The 23,560-nt window shown below is 35.3% G+C and overlaps 2 protein-coding genes across 2 annotated transcripts in view; one reads left to right on the forward strand and one right to left on the reverse strand.

Moving 5' to 3' along the window:
* Nucleotides 1-21,256, reverse strand: part of DLG2 (discs large MAGUK scaffold protein 2) — a 2,113,447-nt gene extending 2,092,191 nt beyond the window's left edge. The window contains exons 1-2 of the mRNA XM_078433028.2: nt 19,710-21,256; nt 9,977-10,059 (exon numbers count right to left, since the gene is read on the reverse strand). The gene's annotated coding sequence lies outside the window, so the exon portion shown is untranslated. The remainder of the gene's footprint in view (nt 1-9,976; nt 10,060-19,709) is intronic.
* On the forward strand, nt 9,330-18,492 carry TMEM126A (transmembrane protein 126A). The gene is made up of 5 exons (XM_060605481.3): nt 9,330-9,899; nt 12,187-12,285; nt 15,644-15,837; nt 17,614-17,728; nt 18,211-18,492. Exons 2-5 carry the CDS (start codon nt 12,194-12,196, stop codon nt 18,401-18,403), a joined length of 594 nt encoding a protein of 197 aa, XP_060461464.1. The 5' UTR covers nt 9,330-9,899; nt 12,187-12,193; the 3' UTR covers nt 18,404-18,492.
* Nucleotides 21,257-23,560: the final 2,304 nt, after the last annotated feature.

The following is a 23,560-nucleotide window of genomic DNA, read 5'->3' on the forward strand; positions in this document are numbered from 1 at the left end:
GAAGCAAAAGGACTATAAACAGTAACACAAAACCATACAAAAATATAAAACTCCCTGGTAAAGTTAAATATTTTAAAAAATATAGAATCTCGAAGTATGATAATGTAGGTATGTAAATCACTTTACAATATAGTATAGAATTTAAGAAAAAGCATAAAAAGCTGTAGGTTTATGTTAAGAAATATGCAATATAAAAAGATGTAACTATATCATCAGTAACATATAGTGTGAAAAGCAGAGATGTAAAAGAGTGGATTTTACACACAATTGAAGTGATTACCAGTTTAAAGTAGATTGTCATAACTTTAAAACGTTTCATGTTATTGCAGTGGTAATCACAAAGAAAATACCCATATAGTATACAGAAAGGGAAATGAAAATAGAATCAAAGTATGGAACATTCCTCCAAAGAGACAACATGTTAGGCCACAAAACAAGGCTTAAAAAGAAGATTCAAACCATTCAAAATATCTTCTCTAACCATGATGAAATGAAATTAGAAACAAATAAAAAAAAACAAGAAAATTCACAAATATGTGGAAACTTAACAATGAACTCTTTTTAAATTATTCAACATATATTATTCCATATATTAATATATGTAACACATTAATATATTCAACAGGCATAACTAAAATCTCTCAAATTATAGTTCAAATATATTCAATTTGCTTAGTATAAACCAAATCTCTCTTACTGTGTTTAGACTCGATTGACATCAGTGTCAGGAGAGGCAGACCACTATTGGCCCTCCTACATGTTCTCCTGCATGTTCTTGCTGAGCGTGTCAAACTGAAAACCCTATCTGTCCTTTGACTCTGCATCCTCTCTATAGGTAGTCACACAGGCAAATTAATAAGTCCACAACAGATGACCATTATACAACTCCCTTCATTTTTTTCTTCTTCACACATAAAAAAGTCTGTTTACTTAGTTTCTTTTTATAAATTATGAAGTTTTGTTTTTTAAAGAATTTATATTTTGGTTTCTTTTTTATTGAGATATAATTAACATATTAGTTTCAGGTGTACAACATAATGATTCAATATATGTGTATATTTCAAAACTATCACAATAAGCCTAATTAACATTCATCACCACACATAATTACAAATATCTTTTTCTTGTGATGAGAACTTTCAAGATTTACTGTCTCAGCAAATTTCAAAATTACAATACAGTGTTATTCACTGTGGTCACTATGCTGTACATTACACCCCCAGGACTTACTTATTTATAACTGAAAGTTTGTACCTTTTGACCACCTTCACCATTTCACGCATCCTTTATCCCCCACCTCTGGCAACCACCAATCTGTTAATCTGTATTTATGAGTTGGTTTTGTTGTTGTTGTTGTTGTTGTTGTTGTTGTTTGTTTGTTTTAAATGCCACATGTAACTGAGATCAATGGTATTTGTCTTTCTTTGTCTGACTTATTTCATTTAGTATAATGGACCTCAAAGTCCATCCATGTTGCCACAAATGGCAAGATTTCCTTCTTTTTATGGCTGAATACTATTCAATTGTGTGGATGTATATCACATTTTCTTTATCCATTCATCCATCAATAAACATATAGGTTGAGTCTATATCTTGGCTATTATCAAGTACTGCAATAAGCCTGGGAGTGCACATATCTTTTGGAGATAGTGTTTTTGTTTCCTTCAGATAAATACCCAGAAGTGAAATGATCAGATTATATGATAGTCATATTTTTTCCCAATTTTTTTGTTTTATTGGTGCCGATGCTCAGGCCTTGACCTTCTGTAGCACTCCTGCTGCTGCTGCTGCTGCTGCTGCTGCTGCTGCTGCTACTTGGTCTTCAGGTTCTCCCGGTGCCGGTTAAGTCACAGCACATGGTATGTGTCTTCTTGGACCACAGATCCAGGGACTTGTATTTCTTGCCCTCAAAGAATTTCCTGAGGTTCTCTTCCAAGTCTAGTTGATGATGGTGCTAGATTAACTTAAAAAAGAAGAAAGAAGACTCAAAGAGCTAAAATAGAAATGAAAGCAGGGATTTTACAACTTATGACCCCAAATTAACAAGGATCATAAGAGACTACTATCAATAGTCTCTACAATCAATAATTATATGCCAACAAATTGGATAACCTAGATGAAATGGACAAATTCCTAGGAACATCTAACCCATCAAGATTGAATCATGAAGAAATAAAAAATCTGAACAGACCTATAACTAGTAAGGAGACTGAAGCTGTGATTAAAAAGCTCCCAACAAAGAAAAGTTTATGAGCAAATGGCTTCACTGAAGAATTGTACCAAACATTTAAAGAATCAATACCAGTCCTCATCAAACTCTGCCTATGAGTTTAAGAGAAGGGAATACCTGCAAAGTCATTCTATGAAGCCAGTATTACAGCATTATCTTGATATTAAAACAAAAAAAGTTAAAGATCCGAGAAAGTTATAGAACAATATTCTTGGTTCATATTGATGAAAAGATCCTAAACAAAATATTGGCAAACTAAATTCAAAAGAACATCAAAAAGTACATATACAATGACCAAGTGGAAATTATACTTGGAAAACAAGGATGGTTCAATATAAAAATACCAATCAATGTAATATATCTCATTAACAAAATCAAGGACAAAACCACATGATCATCTCAATACAGAAAAATTAAATATCTCTTATGATAAAAGTTACTCAACAAATTAGAATAGAAGGAAACTACCCCAATGTAATAAAAGCCACATATGGAAAGCTCATAGCTAATATACTCAATGGTAGAAGACTGAAAGCTCCTTCACTAAGATGAAGAACAAAGCAAATATGTCCACTCTTGACAACACTATTCAATGTAGTACTTGAAGTTCTAGCAAAAGTAATTAGATAAGAAATTGGGGAAAAAAGTAAAATTATCTCTGTTCTCAAATGACATACTCTTATATGTAGAAAAACCTAAAAATCCCAGAAAAAAAAAAAAAACTATTACAACTAAAAACTATTTCAACAAATTTGCAGGATACAAAAGCAACACACAAAAATTAGTTGTCAATAACAATAACAATGCTCAATCCAAGAAAGAAATTAAGAAAATAAACCCAATTAATATACCATTGAAAAGGATAAAATACTTAAGAATACATTTATTCAGGGAGGTGAAAGACTCATGGACTCAAAACTACAAAACATTGCTACAAATATTAAAGAAGACAAAATACATGGAAAGACATCCTGTGCTTCTGGATTGGAAGACTCAGTATGGTTCAAATATCCATATGACCCAAATTGATCTACAGAGTCAATGCAATCCCTATCAAAATATCAATGGCATTTTTTTTTCAGAAATAGAAAAAAATATCTTAAAATTCATATGGAATATCAAGGTATCCTGACTAGCCAAAACATTCTTGAAAAAGGAGAACAAAGTTGGAGGCCTCACACTTCTTATGTCAAAACATAGTACAAAGCAACAGTAAGTAAGACGATGTGCTGTCATAAAGATAGATATATCAACCAATGGAACACAATAGATATTCCAGAAATAAATCTTTGCATATATGGGCAAATGATTATTGACAAGGCTGTCAAAACTATATAATGGGAAAAGGATGGTCTCCTCAAATAAATGGGGTTTGGAAAACTGGATATCCACATACATACATACATACATACATACATACATACAGTTGGATCTTTCCCATACTCCATATCCAAAACAAACTCAAAATGGATTAAAGACTAAAATGTGATTAAAGACCAAAAACTACACAACTCCTAGAAGTAAACATAGAAAAATGAACTTCAGTACATTGGATTTGGCAATAATTTCTTGGGTGTGACATCAAAAGCACAGGAAACAAAAAAAGCCTGTGCAAAACAAAATAAATCCAATTAATATATGACAAATGACTTCAACAGACATTTTCCTAAAGAATATACACAAATGGCCAATAAGCACACAAAAAGATGCTCAACATCACAAATCATCAGGGGCATGCAAAGTAAAACCACTATGAGATACCCTCTCACACTCATCAGGATGGCCACTATCAAAAGAACAAAAAATAAGTGCTGACAAGGAAATGGAAAAGTTGGAACATTTGTGCCATGCTGGTAGGAGTGTAAGATGGTGCAGCCATCATGGAAAACAGTATGGCAATTCCTCAAAAAAATAAAAATAGAAATACCACATGATCCAATAATCTCACTTCTGGGTGTGTATACAATAGCATTCAAAGCAGAGGCTTGAAATGATATTTGCACACCCATATTCTTTGTAGCATTACTCACAATAGCCAAGTGATGAAACAATCCAATGTTCATGATTGAATAAATGGATAAAGAAAATGTGGTACCTACATATACATACTTGGAATATTATTCATTCTTTTTCATTTTTTTGAGAGAGAGAGGGAGCAAGTGAGTGAGGGGCAGAGAGAGATGGGGAGAAAGAGAACCCCACAAGGGGCAGAGAAAGAGAGAGAGAGAGAGAGAGAGAGAGAGAGAGAAGTGGGGCACACCCAAGGTGAGGGGGCTTCAGTTCATCAGATGCAGGGCTCAAACTCACAGAACTGTGAGATCGTGACCTGAACCAAAGTCAGATGCTTAACTGATTGAGCCACCCAGGTGCTCCATAATATTATGCATTCTTTAAAAAGCAGTAAATCCTGTAACATGCTGCAAAATGGATGGAAATTTACTAAATAAAATAAGCCAGTCACAAAAGAACAAATAAAGTATGATTCCACTCATATGAAGTATCTAAAGTAGCTAAACCCAAAGAAACAGAAAGTAGAAAGGTGTTTACCAAAGGCTGAGAGGAGTGGAGAGGAGTAATTAGTATTAAGTGGGTATAGAGTTTCAATAGAGAAAAAATTATAGGGGCTCCTGGGTGGCTCCGTCAGTTAAGCATCTGACTTCAGCTCAGGTCATGGTCTCACAGTTCGTGGGTTCGAGCCTTGCATCAGGCTCTGTGCTGACAGCTCAGAGCCTGGAGCCTGCTTTACATTCTGTGTCTCCCTCTCTCTCTGCCTCTCCCCCACTCACACTCTGTCTCTCTCTCTCAAAAATAAAATAAAACCATTAAAAAATCTTAAAAAAAAAGAAAAAATATAGAGATCTGTTGCATAACACTGAATATACTTAACATTACTGAACCAAACATTTTTAAATGGTTAACATGGCAAATTTGATGTTATGTGTTTTTTACCACAATTTTAAAACTAAGGTTAAATACTTTTTAGAGTTGGAAAAATGTGAGAGAATTCACTACCAGAAGATTTGCATTCTAAGAAATGACAGTAGAAAGAAAATGATACCAAATGGAATATCTATAAAAAGAATGAAGGGGTATTAAGGAGGGCTCTTGTTGTGTTGAGCATTGGGTGTTATATGTAAGTGATGAATCACTAAATTCTACTCCTGAATCCAATATTACACTACATGTTAACTGGAATCTAAATAAAAATTTAAAAAAAATAAACTAACAGTTTTGATAAGGATATGCTTATCATAATTTGAATATCATACTTTGAAATGTAATATTTTGCTTCCAATTAATTATTACTATATGTGCAACTAATTACCAATAGTAATTCCCAATTTTTGTCTTCAAACATTTACATATTTTATAATAAAAAATAAAATTAAAAGGCTAAATAAATGAATAAAAATAAAATAAAATAAATAAATAAAAATAAATAAAAAGAATGAAGAGTACTACAGATGGAAAATATGTGGATAAAGGTAAATTTTCTTAGTTTTAAAAGTGTTTTCAGGGAAACCTGGGTGGCTCAGACCGTTGAGCCTTCAACTTCAGTTCAGGTCATGATCTCATGGCTTGTGAGTTCGAGCCCCGCATTGGGCTCTATGCTGACAGTTCAGAGCCTGAAACCTGCTTTGGATTCTGTGTCTCCCTCTCTGCACCACCCACCCCTGGCTTGTGTGCCACCCCTCCCCAGCTTATGTGTGTGCTCGCTCTCTCTCTCTCAAAAACAAATAAACATTTAAAAAAATGCTTTCAAAGACAAATGACCATTGAAATAAACAAAAAATAACCATGTATTGTGTTGTTTATAACATACTTAGAAGTAAATGTATGATAATAACAAAAAGACCAAGAGGAAATAAAGAAAAGTATACTGTTGTAACATTCTTTTATCATACATAAAATGGTATAATATTACTTGAAGATAGGTTGTGATAAGTCAAAGATGTTGCAGGTTTAATTGTGTCCCTCCAAAATATATTTGCAAGTTCTAATCCTCAGTACCTGTGAATGCATCCTTATTTGGAAACAGGGTCTTTGCAGATGTAATCAAGTTAAGATGAGGTATATTGGATTAGGGTGGGCCCTTAATGAATGACTAGCATTTTCATTAGACTAGAGAAATTTGGGTACATAGGCACACACAGAGGGGAAAAGACCCTGTGAAGGCACAAAGACACAGGGATAGATGCCATGTGAATACAGAAGAAATTGGAGCAATGCATTGACCGAGACATCAAGGTTTGCCAGCAAACACCAGAAGCGAGGAGAGAAGCATGGAACAAATTGTCCTTCAACACCTCCAGTAGGAACCAACCCTGCCAATACATTGATTTCAGACTTCTAGCCTCCAAAACAGTGAGCAAATAAATTTGTTGTTGTAAGCTGCCCAGTTTCTGGTACTTTCTTATAGTAGCCTGAGGAAACTAAAACAGGTGTATACAGTACTATACATGCTAAAGCAATCATTGCAATTTTTAAAAAGAACTGTAGGTAATAGGCCACTAAATGAATAAAATGTAATAAAAAATATTCAATTAGTCAAAACAAACAAACAAAAGCAGAAAGAAAAGGGGGATATAGAACAGATGGAAGAAATAGAAAACAGATTTCAAGGTGATATATTTTAAGCCCTGGGATATAAAAATCATATTAAATACAAATGGCCTAACCACCCCCCTTCATTAAAAGTCAGAAATTGTCAATTTAGATTTTAAAAATCCAATTATCTCCTGCCTATAAAGCCTGCATTAAGTACAAAGACACAAGTAGGTTAAAAAGCAAAAGGATGGGGAAAGCTATGTCATATTTATACTAATTTTAAAAAGTTACTGTAGTAGCTATATTAATATTAAACAAAGTGAATTACAAAGCAAACGATATCACCAAGTATTAAGAAGGTCATTTCATAGTTATACAGGGATCAATTTATCCTAAATATTTATTCATATAATGTGGAACTTCAAAACACATGAAGCAAGAACTGATAGAATTGAAAGGAACAATAGGAAAATTTCCATAATAGTTGGAGATTTCATTAACCTCTCAGTAATTGATAGAACAAGTTGGTAGCAATTCAGAAAGGATAAAAAGTCTTAAACAATGCTATCAACCAATTTGTGATAACTGATGTTTTAGAACACTTGGCACAACAACAGCAGCATATACATTATTTTCAATCAAACATGGAACATTTATCAACATGGACCAGAATCTGGGCTATAAATATCAATAAATTTTAAAGGATCCAAATCATACAAAGTATATTCTGTGACCACAATGGAATTGAATTAGAAATATTAACAGAAAGGTACATGGAGAATTGGAACTATTAGAAAACTAATAAACATACTTCTAAATAACTCATGGATCAAAGAAAAAAAGCAAAGAGAAATTAGAAAGTGTTTTGAACCAGGGGCTCCTGGCTGACTCAGTCGTTTAAGCATCCAACTTTGGCTCAGGTCATGATCTCATGGTTCAGTTCTTGAGTTCGAGCCCCACATCGGGCTCTGTGCTGATGCTCAGAGCCTGGAGCCTGCTTCAGATTCGGTGTCTCCTTCTCTGTCTTCCCCTCCCCACTCACACTCTATCTCTCTGTCTCTCTCTCAAAAATAAATAAACATTTAAAAAAATTAAAAAAAGAAAGTGTTTTGAACCAAATTGAAATGATAAACATTCCAAAATATGTAGGATACAGTTAAAGCAGTACTTGGAGGGAAATTCATAGCACTAAACACATATGTTGGGGGTGGGGGAAAGATCTCACTTCAAATGACCTCAGCTCCTTCCTAAAGAATTTGGAGATAAGCCCCCGATTCTTGATTTCAGCTCAGGTCATGATATCATGTTAGTGGGTTGGAGCCCCATTACAGGTTCTGTGCTGCTGGTGTGAGCCTGCTTAGGATTCTCTGTCCCTCTGTCCCTCCCCTGCTCCTCAAAATAAATAAATTAAAAAAAAAAGAAATTATAAATAGAGGAGCAACTAAATCCCAGGTAGGAAGAAGAAAATAAATAATATAGATCAAAGTACAAAACAATCAAATTGAAGACAAAAAAACAGCCCCCCCCCCCCAAAAAAAAAACCACAATGAAATTTAAAAAAGAAAAAACAATCTGGTTACTTGAGAAGATCAAACCAACCATTAGCCAGATTGACCACTCAAAAAAAGAGAAGACACAAATGACAGATATCAAGAGAAATGTGATCTCACTACCCATTCTACAGACTTAAAGGCTAATAAGAAAATATAGTAATCAATTTAAGCTAATAATTTGAGAATTTAGATGAAATGGACGTTTCTTCTTGTTGAAGAACTGATTTTTTAAATAAAATCTCAATTACTAAATTGCTTTTATTACTTCAGAATGGCATGCTGCAGATACTGTACAGCACGAATATTTATAGATTTTAAAATTAGCTTAAAACCGTTAAAAATTAAATTTGAATGAGTATAGAATGGAGACAAAGTAGTCACTTGCGCACGCACTCACGCGTGCGAACAGACGTTACGGTTAGCACCTTAAGCTGGTTTTCTCAAACTGTCTCTGCCTTTTACCTAGGAAACTTTCCAGGTGGGGAGTATACTGGCTTTTTGGCTTGGAATCTGAGGACCTGTTTTAATTTTCTGGTTTATTGACCAGCGACGATTTGACATTGGATAAATTCCTCCCAGCCACAGGAGTTTTGGGCGCTCTTCTCCTGCTCACCTCGCCAATGAAATTTTCCCTCTTTATTTTGAATACCTCTTTCTCCTTGATAAAGCTCAGTGATTTCCAAAGCAACCTTGACAAGCACTTTTATAGGATCCTCACAACTTTACAAAATAATCAAGGAGAGTATTATTTCCCCTCCTGTTTTATAGATGAAAAAAGAACCAATGGAGATGAGAACTGAGAGGTCTTCAGAGGCTTGGTCCAAGACTTTGGTTCTCAATTGTTCTGACTTATGAAGCCACTAGCTCTCTCACTCTCTAGTTTTTCTTTCACCATAACTCACCCAACCCTTTTTTTTTTTTTTATAAGCAGTCCTCAGCAGGGCACCAGAGATCCTCAGAAAAAAAAAAACAAAAAAAAAAAAAACAAACTCTCGCTTGCTCTTGAGGTGCTCAGACTGTGGTGGAACATTTAACCAGATCACAACGTAGCACGGGAACTTAAGATTCAAGGGAGAATAAAAAACCGATGGAGCCAAGAAATCTCAGCTTCTTTTTAACAGTACCTATAGCATGCCAAGGGCTGTGCAGTTTTCTATATACCCTATCTCAACACATGAGGTTGGCTCTATTGGCCAGGAACTGAAGTAATGTGTGCAAGGTAGGTTTTCAGTGAAAGGAGAAGCATTACGGTCACTCTGATACCGAAATTGCACAATTTCCACATACTCTGTCCTGGAAGGCGGAGGATAGGTTGTTAACAAGTACCCTCCGCGCTCGCCGAAAACCCACTCCTCACTCAGCGGCCCACCACTTCCCTCGGCTGAACTCCCCCAGCAGGAAGTTACTACTGCAGACAACCTCCGTGCTGGAAGCCCAATCAGCGCCCGCGACCCGGCGCCTGCCTGACCCGAGTCACGTGTCAGCCAAAGATGGCTGCGTTCAGGCTAGTTGAGCAAAGGTTGGCGTGAACCCCAGCGTGCCGAGGAGGGTTGTGACCAGAGCATAAGGTAATGGCATTCTGGGGAAAGGGTGCAGTAAATGCTCGGGTACCAAGAGAGGTACAGCGCGGTGATGTGCCGCTCACCTGCAGCGCGGGAATGAGATCCACTGACTGGGTCGGAAGAGGGAGGAGGGGAGACGACGCCTATCGTCTCTTCACTTTACATCCTAGAAGAAAAGACCTTATATTTAAATTAAGCTAATAGAAAAAAAAAAAAAAAAGTCTGCGTCTGAATTTAATCCTGGCTTTACTGCTAATAGCCAGGGTGACCCTGGCCTAACTTAATTTTCAGAGGCCCCACTTGGCCCTTTGCCTATCTAAGAGCTATCCTGAGGGATGTGAGATAGCTAAGGCAAAAGCTTTTAAAAATATTTGTAGGATTTAAAGGTGACATTGTCTTGGACTTGGATTCGTTATGTTTTTGTTTTTATTGTATTAAAAAATTTTTTGAAAGTAATCTTTACACCCAAAGTGGGGCTCAAACTCACGACCCCCGAAATCAAAAGAGTCGCATGCTCTTTGAACTGAGGACCCCCGAGATCAAGAGTCGCATGCTCTTCGGACTGAGCAGCCAGGCACCCCTGGATTTATTGTTAGTAACGCAGATACAAAGGCCTACTGCGGGCTGCTATGGCAGAACTTTTTTGAATTAAGGAAGACTTTTAATAGCCACATCTTAGAAAAAGCTAGTTCACAGAACTCGGAACCTCGTCAATATGCAGAGCATAAAATAGAAAACTAGTCCAGCAGCAGGCTGGACTTTCTAAGGAAACAATTTACTTCAGAACTATACATCGTACACTTTCTCAGTACATTTTTTAGATTTTTTTTATAATATCTATTTTAGAAGGAGAGACAGAGCGTGAGCGGGGGAGGGGCAGAGAGGGAGGGAGACAGAATCTGAAACAGGCTCCAGGCTCTGCGGTGTCAGCGCAGAGGGGTCTTGAACTCAGGAACATCGAGATCACGACCCGAGCTGAAGTCGGTGGCTTAACCGACTGAGCCAGCCAGGCGCCCAAAATTTCTCTGTATATACTGAATTTATATATCTATCCACACAACACACGTGCGCCTCCAGCACATAAACAGAATTATTCAAAGTTCCTGTAGGTCAGAGATGGTGTCTGTCATGGTACTATAACCAAGACCCTCAAAAAGTTTGTGTCCAGGAAACTAGATGTAAATTTCTAAGTTTATATTGTACTTATTAATTTTAAATCTAGGGATATGAACTTTCATTTCACTCAACATGTTCCAAATGAAGTCTTATATCTAACAGGTACCCAGCAATAAATCAGTGTTGTAAATTAATCTCGTAGCAAATGTATAACAAAAATCTAATTTCATAAAACTGTGTTGTATTTTGCTGTTATTTCTGAACTTTTGCTTTGAACTCTGCTACCTTGAAATCTTGTTTAATGAGCTAAATCTTCAGGCTAATACTCATAGTTCACCATCCCCCTACTCTACATTACTAGCTGGCCCTTTAGAGAAAGTGTGCAGATTTCTACTTTAGGGTATACCTGAAAGTGAAATTGATTATATGTTTCTTCTACCTACTAAACAATACCAAATTCTTTATTCTAAAGTGGTTGTATCCAAAGTGGGTACAGTGTACACTTTGACCAGTGGCACATGAGAGTTCCAGTTACCCAGCATTTTTGCCAGTAATTGAAATTGTGAGGTTTTAATTTAGCCAACCCAGGTACAGACTGATATCTCATGGTGGTTTTAATTTTTTATAATGAGCTTAAACATATTTTCATATCTATTGGCTGTTTGCTTCCCTCTTTGTGAAAGTACCTGTTCAAACCTTGTGCCAACTTTTCTATTGCGTTGCTTGCCTTTTTCTTGATATATGAACTTCTTTACATATTCTGGGTACTAACTGTTCCTCTGTCAGTTATATATTGCAGACATTTTCTCCCAGACTGGCTTATCTTTATAGTAGCTATTGATCAACCCAAGTTCTTAATTTTAATCAGTTAATATTGGCTTAATGTTAGTTTTAGGTGTTATGTTTAGTGCTGTTTACAAATTCAGAAATATTTTAAGGATTATAAAGCTATTCTGTATTTCCTAGAAGCTTTATGGGTTGCTTTTCGTGTTCTGATTCTATTTCACTTAGAATATATTTTTTGGTATGGTGTGTATGCATTGATTTTTCAGATTATGAATTCAAGCTATAGCTAATTTTTTAATTAAATATTTATGGTATTTATAAAGCTTTTTATAAGCCTTTTTGTTGTTTTTCTATAGATACATATTATTGAGAAATATTTTAATTTTTTAAGGCTCAAGATGAAAAATCATGAACCAGATGATACTGTCAAGGAAGACTTAATTTTCAATATCATAACCAGAAAAATTAACCACCTCCCAGAAGCAGAAAGGTAATTTAATTTAAATTTAATTAAAAAATATCTTTTACCAGGTGGATTTTCGTCATTCGTTCATTATCTCACATTTATTTGATTTGAATATAAACATATAATGTCAGAAGGAAACTGAGTTCATTTTCTTGCCTTACTGAGAAAACCCAAGACCAGGAGAGGTTAACTATTTTGCTTGAAGTTAAGGCTAGAATTCATGCCTTTGGACATATCTAATTATATGATAGTGCTCAGCAATTTTTCCATTTGGGTGAGAGTATAGTCAGATGTGAACATTTATAGACTCATCTAAATAATAGACCTTTAAGATGGCTTTTAAATGGTCTTCTTTGGGGGCGCCTGGGTGGCTCAGTCGGTTAAGCGTCCGACTTCGGCTCAGGTCATGATCTCACGGTCTGTGAGTTCAAGCCCCGCGTCGGGCTCTGTGCTGACAGCTCAGAGCCTGGAGCCTGTTTCAGATTCTGTGTCTCCCTCTCTCTCTGCCCCTCCCCTGTTCATGCTCCGTCTCTCTGTCTCAAAAATAAATAAACGTTAAAAAAAAAAAAAATTTTTTTTTTAAAAATTAAATTGTCTTGTCAGTTCATTTCTAGAACTATGTTTTACAGTCCAAGAGAGTGCCATGTGACACACATGACAAGAAATGCCAGAGAAATGAGATCATGGCTTAAAGATCTATATTATTAAATAGAAAAAGGCTATATAGGAAACAGAGTATCTCTGAAGACAGCACTGAATAGTGCATTTCTATAGCAAGAAGACCTCTCTGAATAGGTTCCATTTAAAGAGAAATTATGAGACCAAAAAGCATGAAGGGGAGCCAGCCTAGGGAGGAGAGAGACACAGTATCTCAGGCAGAGGGGATGGCATATGCCTAGGCCACAAGGTGGCAAAATGTTGATCATACCTGAGGAACCAGTGTTACTGAAAAACAGGGAAGTGGGCGTAAGATTGAAGGAACAGGAAGAGTTCTAAGCAGGGAATGATGTGATCCAGCTAACATTTCTAAAGAACGTTCCAGTTGCTTTGGGGAACTAGATTTAAGGTAGGAGAGAAATTTAAGACCAGTAAGAAAACTGGTATAGTAATGTTGGTAGGTGGTGATGGTAGGGGTGGGGTCATTGGACATGAAAAAGGTGGATTTGAAATACATTTTGGAGTAAATTCCAGATACATTCTTGAGTAAATTCCAGTCTTGCTGCTACTTAGCCCAACAAGAGAGAACCTATAGACCAAGGGCAGCAATAAGAACTTGGTGAGATTTCATAAGCTGTATATCCTACAGCTCTTCCCCCACCACACACACACACACACACACACACACACACACACACACACACACACACACACACACACACACACTGTACGTCCTTTTGTTGTTTTCCTGAGGGAGGTAACAGAACTTTTCAAGCAATAAAGGGCTTGTGTCCATGTTTCCAGCTCAGTAAGGTAGAGAGCCAGAAAGACTGACATAATAGGTGGTGGCAGCTTTGAAAAGAGCAGGCTATCTCACTGGGACTTTCACCAAATAAGAATGCAGAAACAGTGGGGAAGTAAGCTGGAACTGCATAGTAAGTAAGCTTTAATTTGGAAGTAAAAATTGCTCTCAGGCATTGGCACCTGAACAGGGCAGATGACAGTGTCTCCTTATCTTTAACTTATTTCATATTTTTCCCGTTCCTGTTTTCTTATCCTTGTTCTCTTAAGTTTGAATCCTCACCTGGTCTTGCATTATCATTAGATATGTTTAATAGGTATTTGAAAAGTCCTGAGGTGTATGAAACTTTAATATCAAAAACTTCACTTTCTGATCTACAAAATAATTTTATGTACCATATATTTCATTGCCACTTAATTGTGATCTTCTATTTCATGTGTTTCATTCATGTTGTCTAGTTGTTTTGTGTGTGTCTTGCTAAACAGTCATGAGTTTCTAGTAATATAGGCACTTTCTTGGAAAACTGACTTGCAAAGGAGCTGCTAGATAGTAACTGTTTTGTACTGAATTATTAACTAAAAAATGTGACTCTAAACCATAAGAAATTAAAATTTGGGAGGCCATAAACTTTGCTATTCAAAAATACAAAAATACATAGGTCTTTCACTTTCATGGGTTTTCTGTTATTGTTTGGTAGGTTCTCTAGGCTCTCCTCACTTTTTAAATATATCTTGTGTACCCTAAGTTTCTAAACTGCCTCTCGCTTATACTTCCATTACCATTTCAATAGACTTGTTTTATCTCATGCTCACATGTCTTTCATCCTCCAATAATAAACTATGAAAACACTGAAGGTAGAAGATAATTTTTTGTCTCCAGCATCAAGTCTGCTGCGTGTAATAGGTACTCAGTGATTGAATGACAAGCACTATTATGATTGCAGAGTGACAGGTAAGAAAAGTAATGCCTTATACAATGTAGGAAGCTCAATTAGGAATTCCTAGAAAAGCTTTTTAAGATGAGTGTTAACCACAGAAATTAGGGGGCATTGTGTGGGTCGTCTGGCTAAATAAATGATGAGAAATTTTTAGAGTTTGATGCCTGTGTTGTAGATGGCAAGGCAGGTGGTAGAAAAGTGGTAGGCTAAAGAGTTTGGAGTACTTTCAGTATCCAGCAATAAGTTTAGGTATTATTTTTTCCAAAACTAAAGAAAGCATAGAACATGCATTTTAAAATTCATACATACCTTAGCTAAAAACCAATTCTACCACTTACTAGCTCAAAACATCAATTTCTTCTTTATTTCAGTGGGTTGTTGTAAAGTACCTAACATAGGATATCCCTTAAATATTAGTACTCCTCCACCTCCCTATCCTGATTCTAATCCTTCCGGGTAAAGTGAAAGGAAACCTATTAATTTCACCTTAATGAATGCCTTTTAGGTGTCAGGTGCTACTGAAAACAAGACAAATATATCTTTGTATCCATTATCTTCAAGTTATTTACTTGAAGACTGGTGGGGAAGCCTGACATAGAAGTATTTGTAAGATAGATCCACCTTATCATCTGTTGTGCTAGAGTTAAGTATTGGGTATTGTGGGAGCCCAAAGAGGCATTCACAAGACCCTTCAGAAGCTCTTCCCGGTTACATTGTTGTGGGAAATTTCTATACTGTCTCATGCAAAATCACAAAGTCCATTCAGCAAGATCTAAATGTATCACTCTATCCTTAATTGTTGAACAAATTCAAAAGACCTTAGAATAAAAATCTATATATAAAACATTATTCTAAAAGGTTTTTGTTTTACGGAGCTCTAAGGGATAAATGTGGTATCCTGTTATTCCTATAATTCTGTCGTGTTTACACCAGAATTGTTGGACAGCACACACAAAAAAAGTTACTCTTTTTTTCTCACCATTCAGGAATCTATTTGAACATGGATCAGTTTATATTGGACTTAACGCTGCTCTCTGTGGTCTAATAGCAAATAGTCTTTTTCGACGCATCTTAAACGTGACACAGGCTCGTATAGCTGCTGGCTTACCAATGGCAGTGATCCCATTTTTGACTGCGCATGCATCTTACAAAGGTTTTGTAAATCTACCTTTGAATACAGGTAAATTCGATTTCACTATCACCAGAGTTTGCTTTGGTATATATTATTTGCACTTTACATTAATCCTTAAATATTAACACCAGGTTAATATATTTTAGTCGGTGCATGGATAAGACTGAAACTTGCTAGCCTGTGTAAAGTGGCAGTTCATATAACAAGTTAGTCTTCTATGCAAGTGAAATGCACACTCATAGCAGTTATAGTTTTCTTTAGCTAAGTTCTTTCCCACAATACTTAAAGAAATATGTGTAATTTTTTTTAAATGCTTCCTTAGTTTTATTTTTTCTTTTTTAACGTTTATTTATTTTTGAGACAGAGAGAGACAGAGCATGAACGGGGGAGGGTCAGAGAGAGAGGGAGACACAGAATCTGAAACAGGCTCCAGGCTCTTAGCTGTCAGCACAGAGCCCGACGTGGGGCTCGAACTCACATACCGTGAGATCATGACCTGATCCGAAGTCAGACGCTTAACCGACTGAGCCACCTAGGCACCCTGCTGCCTTAGTTTTCAAAAAAATTGTATAGAGGAAAAAAGGGGGGGAAAAACTGAAGGGAATAAGACCCTTTATAGATTAAATCTCCCAATGCACTAAATATATATACAAGAATTATAAATATATGGAGACTTCATTTCCTTTTGATTGTTTACCGTATGTGCTGAGTGCTTTCAGTATAAGCATACCTTGGAGATATTGCAGGTTAGCCAGACTACTGCAATAAAGTGAATGTTTTAGCAAAATCCAGAGAATTTTTTGGTTTCCCAGTGCATATAAATGTTTACAATATGCTATAGTCTGTTTAAAGTGTACAATAGCATTATGTCTAAAAAAACCAATGCATGTACTTTAAAAATATTGCTGTCATTTAAGCTTTGAACGAGTGGTAATCACTGGTTACAGATCACCATTCACCATAACAAATGTAACAATAATGAAAAAGTGTGAAATGTTATGAGAATTACCAAAATATGACACAGAGACATGAAGTGGGCAAATGCTGCTGGGAAAATGGTCCCTACAGACTTACGCAAAACAGAGTTGCCACAAACCTTCAATTAAAAAAAAAAAATGCATTACCTGCAAAGCATGATAAAATGAAGCACAATAAAACAAGGTATGCCTGTATGGCTAATCATGAAAATTTTTTGACTGATTTCAAATAAAAATATTATTACTGCAGGTGATGGTCAGATGGAAGGGAGATAGTCCACTTAAATTCTCTTAAGTGTTCCAAATTGGTTTAAACTGGATGAATATTTTGCATGAATCCCCATGATCACTGTGGAAAGAATTTTTAAGATCTAGGGAAACCTACCACCCAGTGAACCGAACAGACTAAAACTTAAGTTATTAATTTAGCTTTCTGTTTTTAAAATAGCTTATACTAATTTGGAAATGAATAAAGAATTTTATGAAAATAGTCAAGCTATATAATATAAAAACAGAAAATGAACTACAAATCATTTTTTAAAAATGAGTTACAAGTTTCCTGAAGACAGATTACCTCAGGTTTGCCAATACAAATGCAGAAAGCAGAAGCAGTGCAAACTGAGATTATTATATTCAAGTTCAAAACAAATTATTTTTCCTAAGATGGTTTCGTTATTCATGGCCATTTTAGGTTATCCATACATATACCTTCTAATATGCCTTGTAGATTTGTATTTGCTGCCTGAAAATTGAGTTCTTTGTGACACATTTAAGATAAGCTTGCATTTTTAAAATCATGTTTGCTTGACTATCATGACCTTCATTTTAGAACTGATTTATTTCCTAGGTGATTTGAATTGTGAAACCTGTACCATAACACGGGGTGGACTGGTTGGTCTTGTTTTTGGTGGTCTGTACCCTGTTTTCTTGGCTATACCTGTGAATGGTGGCCTAGCAGCCAGGTAGGATTCTTTTTTTTCCTCATAATCATTGAAAAACTTCAAAAATATATAAATGACTACTCAAGAATTTGAAAACAGCTCTAGAAATTGATGCCACTATACCTCTTGGGTATATAGGTTCGTAACCTTAATTTGTTTATTGAATGCCAGCTACAAAGCTGCAAACATTACTCTGCCAAGCATGAGAGCTCATTAAAGAAAAATTCCATCACAAAATGGCTAGCTATAAGCCAAATATTGCAGTTATTTTCTGATGAATTCATATCTAGCAATATAAGCTGTATGAGCCTTCAGAGGCAAAGTGGATAAAGGGTCAAAAAACCCAAAAGTATAGTTTTAAAGACTAATGACATCAAAGAGAATAACCGAATTACCTTAATCTTTACCTAAACTAGTTTTATCTTAAGACTTCTCGGATTAATAGATACTGTACCATTTGATACAACTGTCTTTTCTAGAGAATGTCTCAATGTTTCTTATAGGTATGAGTCAGCCCTGCTACCAGAAAAAGGAAACATCTTAACTTACTGGACTAGAATTTCTAAACCTGTCTTTAGAAAGATGTTATTTCCCATTTTGCTCCAGACCATGTTTGCAGCATACCTTGGATCTAGACAATATAAATTAGTTATAAAGGCTCTTCAGTTACCTGAACCTGGCCTAGAAATTCAGTGATTGTTAAACAACTTTGTACACAAAAATAAAACTGTAATGTATGAATAAATGTCTAGTGTATGAATAAACATACATTTGTTAATTTATCACGAGGTACGGTTCTGGGACCGAGAACATTAAGGCTACACAAGGCAACACAAGGCTGAATATCAGTAAGGGCCATCCCTTTAAACAAGAGTGTAACTTCTTTAATTTGCCCAATGTTCTCTTTCACTTCACTTGCTCCACTCCTTTACATTAAGCATATTTTGGTCCATAATACAGGAAAAATAGCCTTACAGCAGTTTTAACTGAAGGCCTCATAAAGAATCCAAGCTGGAATGAAAATGGGAGGCAGGGATGAGGATCAGTTCACTACAGCAAATGTTACTCACACTTCCGTTTTCCCAATTCACTCTTTCCATTGGTATTATTAATCCATAGAAGTTTAGAACATATTTAACGACCTTCCTCACAGAGGGATCAATTCTTACAGTCTTAAAGATGGTGGGCTCAGCTGGAGCTGATATGTTGATATTGCCAATACAGTGATAGAATGATAGAGTTAACTATTTAAAGAGTCATCTTAATTATCTCTGGATATCTATGTTCTTGGAAGATCAAGGCAAATCCTACCTCTGAAGATTCCATCTAGTATGGGATAACCCTTTGGGGTCACATACCCAGACTTTTTTTTTTTTTTTTTTTTTTTTTTTTTTTTTTTTTAGCTGTGTGGTGTAAATTGAGCAACTTAACCTCTCTGGTCCTCAGTTTCTTCAACAGTAACCTCACTCAAGATTGGTATTATATAATATATGGAAGTTGACTAACCCACCACCTGACATAAATAGTAGCACTTAAATAGAACACTCTTCCTATTGCTCCCGGTTTTGTTTTCTGAAATAGCCTCATCTAATATTCCTCATTTCCTAAGACAGATCATTTAAATTTTCTAAGTGACGTATTACATTCCTCTTCCTAAAACTTTTCATCTCATTTCTTTATTTTCTTAAGTGAAAGCATCTAAATCACCATGGTAACTAGCTACTATCCTTATGTGGCTGAGATGTAACTAGTGCAACTGGAAAACTGCATTTTTACCTTTAATTAAAGTTTTTAGCCACATGTGAGTAATGGCTACAGTACTGAACGGTGTGGATCTAGACTAACACTCCCTTATGAAACAAGCCAATCTTACCAAATAAAGTGTCCTCCTACAACATATTCACAAGCATCTTATTTATTCCTTTCAAATATAGTGATGTATCTGTTATATAATCTTATGCTACTTAATTACATGAAAGGAGAATTTAATTTAGCTTGTTACCTAGAAAATGCAGCCTCATGAGTGAAATAGGCTTTCAGGGTCTCCTCAAAGAAGAAAGCAGTACAGCTAAATATTTTTAAATTCAAACAAAATTAACAAAATTCAAAATTCATTTTAAATATTTTAGAAAGATGATGTTCAACAAGTACCTTAAAATGTATTCCCTAACAAATTTATATATAGAACGATCCCAATTACAAAGCGAAAGAAATCTATATTTTACTATGAATATTCTCTGGGTTAGAGAATTAGTGGTGATTTTTCTTTTTGTTTTTGGTTCCTTTCTGTATTTTCTCAGTTTTCTATAATGAATATGCTTTACTTAAAGCTCTCTGACCCTTGGGTGCCTGGGTGGCTCAGTTCGTTAGGCATCCAACTTCAGCTTAGGTCATAATCTCATGGTTCATGGGTTTGAAGCCCGCATCAGGCTCTGTGCTGACAGCTCAGAGCCTGGAACCTGCTTCAGATTCTGTGTTTCCCTCTTTCTCTGCTCCTCCCCCACTCATGCTCTGTCTCTCCCTCAAAAAATGAATAAACATTAAGAAAAAAATTTAAAGCTCTCTGGCCCAAAATTATATACTTTACATTCTGTCATTTTTATTTAAAGGAGAGTTCTACTCATCACAGCAAAAATTAAAACTCCTGACTTCAAAAATAAGAAATCCATATTACTAAATTAGACTCCTTAAAGAAAAAGAATGGCGCAATCAACCTGGATAATTCAAAAGCCTCTGACAACTAAACTGCTATCTCAGTACAAATTGTTTTCTTGTGCTGAAACACTTCTACCATAATACCATCTATAAATCCATACAAGAGTTTACAATGGTGTCTGTAACCAAAAAGAATTACTTCCTAACATCTCCGTCCTCTACCATATATATTTTTAGATCATCTTTCCAATTAGTAAAAATGGACAATATAAGCAAGAGACAATGTTATTTTACATCTGTTGCTACAAATCTACTTTACCAAAACTTGGATGGGGGCAGGTAAATGACATGTAAACTTGCTGTGGTCTTCCTTACAATTTAGGGAAATAGTCATTTGTAGCTAAGACCTTAAGAACACTACCCTTAGAGAGCTTTTAATAGTTCAGTTCAGTCATAGTAAACCAACTATTTAAGTCTGTCTTTTACAACTTACTTGGTGTAGTTATCTGGCTTTATGAAAGAGAGAAGGCTCATATTACATTGTAAACCCCAAACCATAGCACATTAAAAGCCAGACGGTCTAGGAAACTGACTGCAGTGGGTGTCCAAAGATATAGCATTTGGAGGCACAGTGTAAAGAAAAGTTGGGCCACCAATAAAAATCAAACTGCATATTATCCCAACGACGCAATTTTTCAAAATACCATTAGTGACTACATTTTTAAATCAGATTGAAAATTAAGCAAAATAATTTTCAGCAAAAAATAATCTGGGGTCAACGAAAATATAAAAATTATTAAAGTCGATTGTAAACTGGTTTCTTTTTAAAAATTGGGGGAAATGGCTCTAATTAAGAAATCTTGAATGTACAAATTGAGGAAGGTAAAAAAGTAGGAATAAAAACACTATTATCAGTAACCAAAGTAATGAAAAAGGCAAGTTCATGAGCAACAACATTCTATTAACCAACCTATATATTTTTTTAAAAATCAATTTTTCCCTGATACTGCATGATTTATATTCCTAAAGATGGTGACTTTCTGAATAAAATTTAAATCACCTCGTTTAATTTTTCTACATTTCAAAACTGAAAGTAAATGACCATTTTACTACAAACAGATCAGAGCTGAGAGCTATCTGGTATTGTAAGACAACGAGTGACTGCCAGACAGAGGATTGAGGTATTCAAGTTCAAATATATGAAAAATACTATGCCGGCCACACAAAACATTCTACAAGTTTCTAATGGAAGACCCTCCCCTTTCTGATCCCTAGCTTAGAGGGTTAACTACCTGGTTTCTGAAGAAAAAAGTACACAGTAAAATACAGAAATATAAACATTTGGGAGGGTCTCAACACTTTGTATTAATAAGAGTCTGGGGGAAAAAGTAAACACTTAAAAGTATTCCAGTACCTACTCAACTTTTAAGAATCATCAGATTATTTAACTTAAAACTCTGACTAAATTAGTGAGACCTTAAACTAGAACTTCAAAATGCTGAACTAGGTAATCATGTATTTTTAAAGGTAATTACTCATTATCAGTGAGTTATCCACTCTGTTCTATCAAAGGAGTAATTAATCATCACCAACTAGTGTTAATGCCAAATCTTTGGTTGTAGAAATACAACCAGTTATACTGTTGGAACTATAGGAATATCCATCAGTTGAGTATAAGCCACTACACATGCTCAATGTTGCCTGGCAACACAGGCACTGAATATACTTAGATTACAAGCAACAGTGGGTTTAATAAATTCTGTATAATATCATACAATAACTAAACTGTATAGTTATGATAACTCATTCTGGCTTTCTCCTACCCCTCCCACCTCTCTGATCTACACACTTCCCAATGAGTCAGTAAGATAAAATGACTCAGTCTAGACCAGACTGAGCTAAATAATGTATTAACATAATCCAATGAAATGAAATAAAACAATCCAGAGTTTTGAGTGTTTTTTCACACTTGTAATAAACTGGAAAAATGTTTCAATTAAGTAAAACAATCACATTCCGCATAAAAAAAAAAAAAACACTCCCATCATCCAGATTACTAAAGCCCTTACGTTACACTAGAGAAATTTTAATATATAACAGTAGAAACTACGATACCATTCGTTAGAAACCTCAAAATATTCAAGAAAGTGTCAAGTACTCAGAGAAAACTCAAGAAGCCAAAACCTCAGAATCCAAACATCCTATTACCCTGAATTGTAATTAACTACTCACATATTTAATCATAATCAATTTTTTCAGATACACAAGACAAATCAATGCATCTATTTAAAAAGACTACTCTTTATAGTTAAAGACTTTACATTAACTTTTATATTCTACTCAGCAAGGTCAGCCTATACTTCAGATTAGCTCTCAATTTCCAGGAAATAAATACAAACTCATGATATGCTTTGTGATCCCTGATGGCCTGTTTATGTAATTCTACTCCACTAAATGTAATTCTACAGAATGTGCTCTTGATTGTGTAAAGACTCTATTATTCCTTGATGAAATACTATAATTCTCTTCTCCAATGGTTACAATTTTTAAAAGGTATGCAAGAACTGATCACTCCCATGAAAGACAAAAGGGTATGATTTTGTTCCAAAATTAACTTAGTCTCATGTATTTCTATTAAGTCTTTCAAGGATTCCAGAGAATCTTTTCATATCTCCATTTCTGGAAAGTGAAATCTGGAAAGTGAAATCAGTACAGAAGTAATTTGGGAACTTGAATATGGCATTCATTTTTTTCAGCAGATGCCAAATTTTTGACCGACATGGCTCCCACAATTACTTTGTTACCATCAGTCCAGTCAGTTAACAGGTTGTAGGAAAAGATTCGTTTTTGCAGACACTGCTAAGCTGTTTAAAGAGAAGAGAGAGAGATTAATTTAGTGATTACAAAATGCACAAATATTTAAAATATTTTGAACACTTTTTGTCGGATTATATCAGAGGTGTGACGACATTTTAACAAATGTGGACTTTTTAGTTAGGACTGGTCAAGAAAGTGCAGAAACAGTAAGTCAATATGACAGAAATAGGAGGTCAATATGATGTGTTAGTTCAATTAATGTATGAATTCCTGTCACCATCAGAAGGCAAATATTAAAAAAAAACTACCTCTTTAATTCTGTATCATTTTGCCATAGAGGCAATTAGGGAAAAAAAAGTTTCCCAAATACTAAGTTGTTTT

This window comes from Panthera onca, chromosome D1 (assembly GCF_046562875.1).
Source record: "Panthera onca isolate mPanOnc1 chromosome D1, mPanOnc1 haplotype 2, whole genome shotgun sequence".
NCBI classification, from domain to species: Eukaryota; Metazoa; Chordata; class Mammalia; order Carnivora; family Felidae; genus Panthera; species Panthera onca.

What these genes read in the sequence shown, in the direction of transcription:
- TMEM126A (XM_060605481.3), top strand. Translation starts at nt 12,194, where the DNA reads ATGAAAAATCATGAACCAGATGATACTGTCAAGGAAGACTTAATTTTC. An exon ending in CACCTCCCAGAAGCAGAAAG is followed by an intron (nt 12,286 to 15,643) that starts GTAATTTAATTT and finishes CTCACCATTCAG; the next exon opens with GAATCTATTTGAACATGGAT. An exon ending in AAATCTACCTTTGAATACAG is followed by an intron (nt 15,838 to 17,613) that starts GTAAATTCGATT and finishes TTTATTTCCTAG; the next exon opens with GTGATTTGAATTGTGAAACC.